The sequence below is a fragment of the Propithecus coquereli genome, unplaced genomic scaffold (assembly GCF_000956105.1).
Source record: "Propithecus coquereli isolate 6110/MARCELLA unplaced genomic scaffold, Pcoq_1.0 Scaffold224, whole genome shotgun sequence".
Classification (NCBI taxonomy): Eukaryota; Metazoa; Chordata; class Mammalia; order Primates; family Indriidae; genus Propithecus; species Propithecus coquereli.
The window spans coordinates 1,125,971-1,138,136 of NW_012147634.1; the positions used below are offsets into that span (position 1 = coordinate 1,125,971).

General features: G+C 37.6%; 1 protein-coding gene across 1 annotated transcript in view; it reads right to left on the reverse strand.

Moving 5' to 3' along the window:
- The window catches only part of FBN2 (fibrillin 2), a 288,365-nt gene that overhangs the window by 154,679 nt on the left and 121,520 nt on the right, over positions 1-12,166 (reverse strand). The window contains exon 8 of the mRNA XM_012645034.1: positions 6,676-6,801. Coding sequence (XP_012500488.1) covers positions 6,676-6,801 — 126 coding nt within the window. The remainder of the gene's footprint in view (positions 1-6,675; positions 6,802-12,166) is intronic.

A 12,166-nucleotide genomic window follows, 5' to 3' on the forward strand; every position in this document is an offset into this window, starting at 1 on the left:
TTAGGAAATGAAAAATTCATTCAAGGAATTATAAAATACAGTGTAAAGCCTTAAGAATAGGCTCAATAAGGCAGAAGAAACACTCTCAGAGCTTGAAGATAACGCCTTTCAGCTAAATAAGTCAGTCGAAGAGAAAGAACAGAGAAATATGAGGAATGAACAGGGCCTTTAAAAAATGTGGGATTATGTAAAGAGGCCAAATATAAGCATAGGCATCCCTGAGGGTGAAGAAGAAAATATACAAGGATATTTGAAGGAATAAACGAAGTAAATTTCCCTGGCCTTCCTAGAAATCTAGATATCCAGGTATAAGAAGCTTAAAGGACCCCTGCGAGATTGATTCATCACAGAGAGGCAATCACCATGACAGTCATCAGACTTGCCAAAGTAAACATGAAAGAGGCCCTCCTACGAGCATCAAGACGAAAAAATAAGGCAACATACAAAGTAAAACCTATCAGACTAACTGCAGACTTCTCAACAGAGACTTTACAAACCAGAAGGGAGTGGGGCCCCATTCTTAGTCTTAGCAAACAGAATAATGGTCAGCTTAGAATTTTGTATCCTGCAAAACTAAGTTTCTTACCATGAGGGAGAAATAAGGACTTTCTCAGACAAGCAAACACTGAAGGAATTTGTCAAGACCAGATGGGCCCTGCAAGAAGCACTCAAAACTGCATTATACATAGATCAACACAATAGACACCAGTGTAAAATCACCCAAAAGATAAAGGTCAGAACCCATTTACCACAATGGCTCAACATGAAGAATTATGCCAAGAGACTCCTGGAATGGATAAACAAATTCATCAAAGGCTCAGGTTGTAAAATCAATGTACACAAATCAGTAGCATTCCTATACACCAGCAACAGTCAAGCTGAGAACTAAATCAAAGACTCAAAACCTTTCACGTTAGCAACAAAGAAAATAAAGTATCTAGGGATATATTTAACTAAGGAGGTGAAAGACCTCTATAGGGAGAACTACAAAACACTGAGGAAGGAAACTGCGGAGGACGTAAACAGATGGAAAAACTTATCACACTCACACATCATCAGAATCAACGTTATTGAAATGTCTGTATTACCAAAAGTGATTTACAGATTAAATGCAATCTCCATTAAAATATCAATGTCATTTTTCAAAGAACAAGGAAAAATGGTTGTGTGCTTCATATGGAACCAGAAAAGACCCTGAATAGCCAAAGCAACCTTAAGCCATGAGAACAAATTGGGAGGCATCACTTCACCAGACTTCAAGCTATACTACAAGGCTATTGTAACCGAAACGGCATGATGCTGGCACAAAAACAGAGACGTATATCTGTGGATCTAAACAAAGAACCCAGATAAAACCATTCTCATATTGCCATCTGATCTTTGACAGACAAAAACATACACTGAGGAAAAGAATCCATATTCAGTAAATGGTGCTAGGAAATTTGGATAGCCACATGTAGAAGACTGAAACAGGATCCGCACCTCTCACCACTCAGAAAAATTAATTCACTATGGGTAACAGACTTAAACCTAAGACATGAAAATGCTGGGAAAACTCTTCTAGATATTGGCCTAGGCAAAGAATTCATGACGAAGACCCCAAAGTCAATCACAGAAATAACAAAAATTAACAAATGGGATTTGATTAAATTATAAGGCTTCTGTATAGCCAAGGAAACAATCAATAGACTGAACAGAGAACCTACCCAATGGGAGAAAATATTTGCATGCTATAGATCTGATAAAAGGCTGATAACCATAATCTACAAAGAACTGAAGCAAAACAGGAAGAAAAAAAATCAAACAACCCCATAAAAAAGTGGGCAAAAGACATGAACAGAAACTTTTCAAAAGAAGACAAACTAATGGCCAATAAGCATATAAAAATGCCCAAAGTCCCTAATAATCAAGGAAATGCAAATCAAAACCACCATGAGATATCACCTTAACCCAGTCAGAATGACTTTTAACGAAAAGTCTCAAAACAACAGATGCTGACATGGATGTGGAGAGAAGGGAACACTTACACACTGTTGGTGGGACTGCAAACTAGTTCAACCTCTATGGACAGTAGTATGGAGATACCTCAAAGAACTAAAAGTAGACCTACCATTTGATCCAGGAATCCCACTACTAGGTATTTACTCAAAGTAAAAAAAGGCATTTTATAAAAAAGACACTTGCACTCGATTGTTTATAGCAGCACAATTCACAATCACAAAGATGTGGAAACAACCCAAGTTCCCATCAATACATGAGTGGATTAATAAAATGTGGTATATGTATACCATGGAGTACTACTCAGCCATAAAAAGGTGAACTAATACCTTTTGTAACAACCTGGATTGAACTGGAGAACATTCTTCTAACCGAAGTATTACAGGAATGGAAAAACAAATACCACGTGTACTCACTATTAAATTGGAACTAATTGATCAACACCCATGTTCACATATAGAAGTAAAATTCAATGGAAACGAAGCAGGTGGGAGGGGGGAGAAGGGGTCAGATAAATTCACACCTAGTGGGTACAATGCAAGGTATTTTGGTGATGGGCACACATATAACTTTGACTCAAACTGCACAAAAGCAAATCATGTAACCAAAACATTTGTACCCCTGTAATATTCTGAAATTTTTAAAAAAAGTATAAAAATAAAATGGTAAATGCACAAAAAAAGAAGGTAAAATATCTAATTAAGTCCCGTTTATTTATTTTTAGTGTTGCTGTATTTGCCTCTGGGGGCTTAGTCATAAATTCTTTGCCTATGCCAATGTCTAGAAGAGTTTTTCTGACAGTTTCTTCCAGTATTTTTATGGTTTCAAGTCTTACATTTAGGTATTTAATCCATCTTGCATTAATTTTTGTATATGGTGAGAGATGGGGATCCTGTTTCATTCTTCTACATGTAGCCATCCAATTTTCCCAGCACCATTTATTGAATGTATGTATTGAGTATGTTTTTGTCTGCTTTGTCAAAAATCAGTTGGTCATAGCTATATATATATTTTTTTATGGGTTCTCTATTCTGTTCCATTGGTCTATGTCTTTACCTTTATATCAGTACCATGCTATTTTAGTTACTATAGCTTTGTAGTATAATTGGAAGTCAGGTAATGTGATGCCTCTAGCTTTGTTCTTTTTGCTTAAGATTGCTTTGGTTATTTGGGCTCTTTTTTGGTTCCAAAGAATCAACAGAGTAAACAGACAACCTACAGAATAAGAGAAAATATTCACAAACTATACATCTGACAAAGGGCTAACATCCAGAATCTACAAAGAACTCAAACAAATTGGCAAGAAAAAAACGAAATAACCCCAGTAAAAAGTGGGCAAAAGACATGAACAGAGTTTTTTTTGAAAGAAGATAGACAAATGGCCAATAGACACATGAAAAAATGCTCAACATCACTAATCATCAGGGAAATACAAACTAAAACCACAGTGAGATACGACCTTACCCCATCAGAATGACAATTATTAAAAAACCAAAATAACAATAGGTGTTTGCATGGATGCTGTGAAAAAGGAAAGCTTATACACTGTTGGTGGGACTGTAAATTAGTACAACCTGTAGGGAAAACAGTATGGAGATTCATCAAAGAACTAAAAGTAGACCTACCAATTAACCCAGCAATCTATTATCTATCCAAAGGAAAAGAAGTCATTATAGCCAAAAGACACCTGCACCTGAATGTTTATCACAGCACAATTCACAATTGCAAAGATATAGAATCAACCTAAGTGCCCATTAATTCATGAGTGGATAAAGAAAATGTGATATATATTATATATACCACAGAGTATTACTTAGCCATAAAAAGGAATGAAATAATGTCATTTGCAGCAACTTGGATGAAATTGGAGATCATCATCCTAAGTGAAGTATCTCAGAAATGAAAAAACAAACACCACATGTTCTCACAATAAGCAGGAGCTACATGATATGTACACATGGTCATAAAGTTGTATACAACTGCAGTCCCCAACCCCCTGGCCACAGCCTGGTATCCGTCTGTGGTTTGTTAGGAACCGGGCTGCACTTCACTGCCTGAGCTCAGCCTCCGCCTTGCCCATGTGGCCCTCCTCTGCCCCCCAACCCCCAACCATGGAAAAACTGCCTTCCACGAAAGTGGTCCCTGGTGCCAAAAAGGTTTGGGACTGCTGGTGTAAAGGACATTGGAAACTAAGAAGGGGGGAGAGTGGGAGGGGAATGAGGGATAAAAACTTACCTATGGAGACAATGTACACTATTCTGGTGATAGGCACACTAAAAGCCCTGACTTAAGCATTATACAATTCATCCATGTAACAACAACATTTGTATTCCCTAATATTTTCAAATAAAAATTATTTTAAAAATCTGTACACTGAAAACTATAAAGTATTGGTGAAATAAACCGAAGACACAAATAAATGGAAATGTATACCATGAAAAAAAACCTACAAACAATTCTCATTCAAAGATGTGAAAGGGAGGCTCCTAGTGGACATCCTACTTCTTAAAGCAGAGTGTCAGCATGACAGTGTAGAAACTACTCACGCTAGAGACCTTGATATCTAGCCACAGGCTCTCCACAACCTTAAAGTGGGTCAGTGTAACCAGCTGCATGAAGAAATTTCAACAACCCCTATATGTTTTTTTATAATCTCCCTTTCATGTTTTAGATTCTCAAGCAAGTAGGGCTTCATGACCAGAACCCTTTAACTTTTACCTGACTACTTGACTTTTGAGTTGTTTCCCAGAAATGATGAAATTTCTGCAAGACAAGAGTTGAGATTTTGAAGGCTCATTGGCAGACTTCCTGACAACAAGACTCAACCTTCCCTCACTACCCTGCCCCAGTGCACACAGCCCCCATGTTAATTTCAATACGCCCTTCCCCAGTGCACACAGACCCGCTTTAAAAATCCCCTCCAAAAAGTCCATACTCTCAGTTAGTTGGAGAGATGGATTTGGGGCTGATTCTCTCATTTCCTGGACTGACGTCTTCCGTATTAAAATTTCCTTTCTTCCTTGGCAATCCTCATTGTCTCAATAATTCGCTGTCTGTGCAGTAAGTAACTGGACTGAGGCCAGGACCTTTTCGGGTTCTGTACCACAAGGGAGCATGTAGTGTCACAGCACAGGTGCTGGAGTCCGAGAGATCAAGATTTGCATGCTGGCTCCGTTTATTGGCTGTGTGACATTGCCCAAGTCACTCAACATCTCTAAACATCAGCTCCTTCATCTGTAAATCTGGGATAATCATACTTATCACACAGGGCTGGTAAAAGGATTACATAACATACTATATGCGTCCAGTGCAGGCAAATCCTCCTTCTCCTATTATAGTAATAATAATAAGGAATATTTTATTGAACACCTACTGGAAGAAACTGAAGTGTAGAGAGGTCAGTGGCTTGCCCGAGGACTCACAGACACGGACTATGAGGTAATGGAGATGCCCAGTGCCTTACGCATGGTATGTGTGATGTCATAAATGATAGCTGTTATTTTCCCTACCACTACCACTGCCACTGCTCCTTCTAAATACTCTTCTATGACTATTTATGATGACGATGTGGCATTCTGAAGCCAGGGCCTCCACCTCTCATGTGCACTGCTAGATGGCCATAGCTGGCACAGTGCTGGGCACATCAGCACATTTTATCAACTGATTCAGGCCACAGTCCTTTCATTGGTGGCCTAGGACATCCAGCTTGCTTCCGTGACTCTGTGTTTCTACCTCATCTCCCCAATTCTCGTGGGCATCATCAGGATTATCAGGGCATCATTAGGATCTACAGAGGCCCTGAGTTAGCTGCTGACACGCTAACTGCCCGGTTGGGGTGGGAGACGGTCATTCCCCAGACTGCCACCATCTGGGGGAGCAAGCGACGCCATTCTGTGGATGCCTGATTAACTTCCCTAATTCCTGCACTACATGGCTCTTTAGTGCCTGTAAAGATAATTGTGCATCTTTCTCCCTTTCTTTCTAGTTAAAGTCAGCTTAAAATGGGTTGATGAGGCTTAATGCTCAAGAAGAGAGGTGCAAAGGTAGTCCACTGTGCTGTGATAAAGCTTCAAAGGACATTTCATAATCTCTGTGCTCACAACAGAACAGAAGTCTAGACCTTGCTCGATAATGGATGACGTACACCATGACTGTGAGAGCACGTGTCATCTTTCTAAACAAAGGAGAGCACACAAATATAGTTGGCTTTGCGTATGTTTAAACACAAAGTTAAAGGTGTCAATTTCTTTTTTACAGTAACTATTTTCACTAGAATCAACAAGTTCTAAGTAAATAAGATGTTCACTACCTTCATGATTCATAGCAACAAAAGAACCTTTAATTACTACATTCCATCTTATAAAGCATATTTTTAAAAAAATCTTTCTCATGCCTTTGTGTCTCTAATGCTGGGCAATAGTAATGTCTTGAGGAAGTCTTTCTTTATTCCCAAAATGACTTTGACAACATAAAACAAACCCAGATGGTTTCTGAAACTGAAATCTTTGCAAAGAGTACCTGGTCTGTCAATCTCTCAATAGTGGTATCATTTACTTTAAACACCTCTTTCAGCCATTTCCCCAATGGCTTTATAATCGTTGCCATCTTCATACCTGTTTGGGCTATTCTGTCCTTAAAAAGAAGCAGTGTATTGTGCCTTCAAAATGTGAGGCTTACCGATGCAGCGGGAGCCATCTGTTGAGGTTACGTATCCACGTGGACAAACACAAAAATAGCTTCCCATGGTGTTGGAACATTCGCCAGTTTCACATATCCCAGGAATGATGCTGCATTCATCAATGTCTAATCAAGGGAAGAAGGAGAAGATGATTGAAAAAGGCCTTCATTAAATAGCTTTTAAAAGGGATTTTTTTTTTTAAGAGTATGAGAGCACTCATGGTTGATTAGGTCAGATCATATAACCCTGAAGATACTCTTGTTTCAGGCCCTAAAGAATTTCTCACACATATCTATGGGAACTGACATGAAAGTAAACTCCCATGGCAGTAAAACAAGGCCAACTAAAGCAGAACTCTATACGCTTTTTCCTTTTTTTCCAAATGCAATTTAAATTGGAAATAAGTAAAGATGTCAATGTTTTAGTTTCCATTTTACATCAACTAGGGAATCATCCTATCAGATCCTTTAAAAAAACACATACATGGATTACATTTTAAAATATGGAATAATTATATTTGAAAATTTATAGCTAATTTTCACACTAATTATTTGAACCAATGGAGAGGCAAACGATTTTTTTTCTATTTGGCTTCAAGATGTGTTTTTGTACTTACATTTGAATATGGGTATATTTGACATTCTGGGAATAATGTCAATCTAAAATAATACAGAAACATGGCGAAGGGTAAACTCGGGAGGCTTTGGGAAGTATCCAGTTTTCCTCTTGTACCTCCCTGCACTTATCCATTCAGCATACTCAATGCTGGGAGTGGTCTATTTTCCTTTCACATTAATGAAAGGCCTGCTTTCTTTTAAATTTCTCCTGAAGCAGAAAACCTGGCCATTCTATCTAAGCTGTAGTGTACTTCTCTTCTAGTCTGGTAAGCAAAGGCAGGTGGCAAGTCAAACAAAGCTGCAATTAGGTACACTGGGAGCTAATTGTTAATACATTTAAAAGGAAATGAGCCATTATGAGAAAAATCCAGCCAAGGGTGCCCAGGTGTTGGCTGTTTTTTTTAAGGGACAGAGGTAGCAAAGACCAATGGATAGAGGGAACAATTATAAAAGCCATAAATATAATTGCTGAAAAGTCAAAATAAACTGGAGTTTTTAGTTTCATTTTAGCTTATTTTCTTTTTAGTTGCATATATTTTTTAAAATGTACCAATGAAAAATATGGGAAAAAATAGTTATATTCTTATTGTAAATACAGAAATTTTTTTAAACATCACAATTAAAACAAATGGTTGGCAATGCCTTTCTTCCATTCCCCTATTGGTCTACTCATTATTTTTTTCCTCCATTTATCTTGACAAGTTACTCTAGTCTACAAGCTATATCAGAAAATAATTACATGCTTGTGTATCTTTTTGGCATGTTTTTATAAAAATATTACCAGATTCAGACATTCTCTGAAATAATATCTTCATTTGAGGCTTAACAGAAGGCACAGAGGTACAAATCAAAATCTGCCAATTTCCCGAGAGAGATGAGGATGCTAACGTGAATTGACCACATGAGGAGCAAACATAGGATGTGGTGAAAGAGCTACCATCAGACTCAATCCAACAAAATGAAACCATGTGTGCAAAACTCGGGCCTTCTGCATCCCGTGCTGCTGTCGCAGCGCAGTGCATCTTAACACAGCTGAACGTGGATTCAGAAGAGAGATGAAACCGGAACAGCTTTACTTTAATTACCAAACAAATTGATCAATCACCTCCGGATAAAGGGGGGCGGGGAAGAAGACAAGTCCAAGGCAGAGCAGGCAGTACCAAAGTGAAGAACCCAAACTTGCCTCTGACTCTCTTAATATCTAACGTTATACCAACCATCCAGGTGACAGTGATCACGGAGCTCAGAATTTATGCAAATTGCTGTATATTAGGAGGCTCAAGCCCTTCATCTAGGCATTAACTTTTATTTCCAGGCATTTCCTTTCCTAATAAAGAGCTGCTTCATGCTCTCATCCTAAATACCCTTTCTGACAACGAAAAGAGGAGAACATTAAAAGATGTTTGACATTTTTCTTTTTTGAGGAAAAAATTCTGGGACATGGAAGAACACATGGAGTGATACTAAATTTGTGGTTCTTGTGTCAAATATTTTATTGTACCAAAACTCTGTGTTTCATGATTCTCCTTAGAATTAAATAGAAACCTTAAAAGGTTAGCTTCAAAATAATTATATGTAAAAGGCTCTCAGGAAGTTATTTAAGGATTCTGTATAAAAAAATAGAAAAGTTTAAAAAAAAAAAAGAAAAGCTTTTCATTTAAATATTTTTGGGCTAGATGCCCCCTAAATTTTAAGTATTAAAAACTGGGTGCTTCTCTACAAAAAAGAAACAAAACTGACCAAAACCCCTACATTTTAAAGTAGCCATGCCCAATATTTATGCGACAATTTAAATTTAGCATTGACATTTATGTTCAGAAGAATGCATGCATTTGGAAGTAGTATCTTCACAAATATAAAGCATGTATTACCTCAGTAGAAACAATGTGTCTGATGGTGACGAGTCTACTCATGGGAAAAAGCAAAGTCTCAACAATGGGAATTGGTCTCATACAAGTTCTGCACACCTAATATGCTTCCACCCAACTCTTCAGGAACATTTTTGGAAAATGTCTCAGCTTGGAGATAATTTAACAGCTCTCATATCTGGAAGTCCAGTAGCGGTTCCAGCCAATGTCTCCTGCTGAGTTTCCCTGAGATATGCTCAATTACGCCCTCCTCTGTATCTTGACTTAAACCTTGGGCTGCCTTCCCTGACAGGGGCAAAATAGCTGCAGCAAGTTTTTGCTAGACCTTTGACTGGGTCACCTCGTGGAAGGGAGGGCATCTCTTCCAATGGTCTCTCCTAAGAGGAAGAAAACTCTTTCCCAGAAATCCCCAGCAAATCTTCCCTTTGCCCTAATGTCTTGAACTGGGTCACATGCCAATTTTTGAATGATTCCTCTGGCCAGGAGAATGTGCTGATTGGCACAGGCCTTGCATCCTGGATCAATCTCTGTGGCAAGCGGAATGCAGTCAGCTTTAGACTAATGAACGACAACAACCAGCACCAGGGGCTAGTGAGTCTGAAAATACAGCACAGTTGAAGAATGGAAATTGTACCAGAATGGCTGAGAATCTGATGGACAATAAGCTTAGCTAGTCAGGCATATGCCACATCCTCTTTGCTTCTGAAGGTGATGGATGGATGGTGGATGAAGGAATTTAAATTAAACAAGAGTATTATATAAACAAATCAACATTTTAGAAGGACAAACCTTGTGTTTAATGTGAATAGATAATATAATAGTCCAGTGATAAATGTTGAGAGCCTGAAGTAAGGCTTTATGATGAAGAAGGGAACACATTCAAGAGATGAATAAAAGGAGAAATCAACAGGAAGGACTTTGCTGCCAGAAAGATATATCAGACTTCCATCACGACTGACAAGGGCAATGATGCACTGCTATTAGCAGAGAATGGGACACAGCGAGAAGAACACATTTTGAGGTTGAGTTTTGGACATTTTGAACCTCAGATGTTTGAGAGAAACCAGTAAAAATGCTAATCTACACAGCTAAAAATTTGTGTCTCAAACTCAGGAAACAGCTAAGTTCTGAAGATGTATGTTTGTGGTTTATCATCAAATATATGGATTGCATTTGAAGTTACAGCAATAGATTAGGTTTTCAAAGACACTTAAATGAAAAGAGGGAAGTTAAGGAGGGAACCATGAGAAACATCTTAGGGAAACTCAGAGGAGGAAAAGCCAGAATAGAAGCCCGGAAGGAAAATCAAAGAGGCAAGAGGAAGAGTATGATAAATGGAGGCTAAGGAAGAGTGCTGCAAAAAAGCGGGTGGTGGGGGGTTGCCAAGTGTACCTTGGCAGGGTGAAGGAAGAGGACGACTGCAAAGTGTTTGGAAATTCGAAGACTCTGAACGCAGGTTTCTTAAAAAAGAAAACTGTATCTAAACAAAACCGCCTGACAGATTTCTGCCTGCCAAACCACATAACCTCATTATTTGTCAACCAGCATTTACAATACTTACTGTAAATATTATGCTAAGCAGAATATGATGAAAAATTTGGTAAGTAGTGCTAGTGTGATCTCTGATATCACTGAATTCTAAGACTGACGCCCTAGAGATACCGTCCATTCTGAACGCAGTCCTCGTAACGATTATGTTACAGGGAACTTGGTACAAATAAAACAAGAAATTTTGTTTTAAAAAAGTGTTCTTAGAATATTTTCTTTCCATCCCTGCCAAAGAACTATACATATTTAGCTTATTCTGTATGTATTTTTTGTTACAGAAAAAAGTAAATACATTCTTGTTATATATTGAACTTCTATTTATCAATATACTGTTTGACATTGAGAAAAGTTGTGGCTGAAGTATTAAATGCAAAAAATTGGTGATTTCCAGCTTTTCTAAGGATAACAGACAATATCAGTATAATAAAATAAATTGTCAAAGAAACTTGATGTTTGCTTTCCACTTTTCAGATTTTGAAAGCATGCTGTTTATCAACTATACTCAGAATTTCATCATACATTTATAAACACTTTATTGAGATATGATTCACATACTATACAATTCGCCAACTTAAAGTATAAAATTTAATTGTTTTTACTTTATTCACAGGATTGTGCAACCATCACTATAACCTAATTGTAAAATATTTTCATCCTCCACAAAAAAAATTTCACCCCATTAGGGATCACTCCTCCCATCCCACTCCAAGCCCTAGGCAACTACGAACCTAGTCTCTGTCTCTATACATTTGCCTATTCTGGGCATTTCATATAAATAGAATCATAAAATATGTGGTTGTTGTGTTTGGCTTTTTTCATTTAGCATAGTGTTTTTGAGGATCACCCATGTTGTGGCATGTATCAGTACCTCATTCCTTTTAATTGCTAAATAATATTCTGCTGTATGAATATGCCACATTTTATTTATCCATTCATCAGTTGATGAACATTTAGGTTATTTCTATTTTTTTGGCTATTAAAAATAAAGTCACCATGAACATTCATGTACTGGTTTTGTATACATATATACTTTCCTCTCTCGGGTCTATACCTAAAAATGGTATTGGTGAGTCATATGGTAATTCTATGTTTAACTTGTTGAGGAACTGACAAACTGTTTTCCAAAGAAGCTGTAATAATTTACATTCCACCCAGCAATGTATGAGAGTTCCAATTTCTCCACATCCTCATCAACACTAATTATAATACTATCTGCCTTTTTTTGTCGTGGGTGTGAAGTGGTATCACAGTGTAGTTTGGTTTGCATTTCCCTCATGATTAATGATGTTAAGCATACTTTCATGTGCTTATTTGCTTTTTGTATATCTTCTCTGAAGAAATACCTATTCAATTCCTTTGCTCAGTTTTTAATGTAGTTATTTGCCTTTTATTAATGAGTTAAGAATTCTTTATGTATGTACCATATATATGATTTGCATATGAATTTTCATATGAAT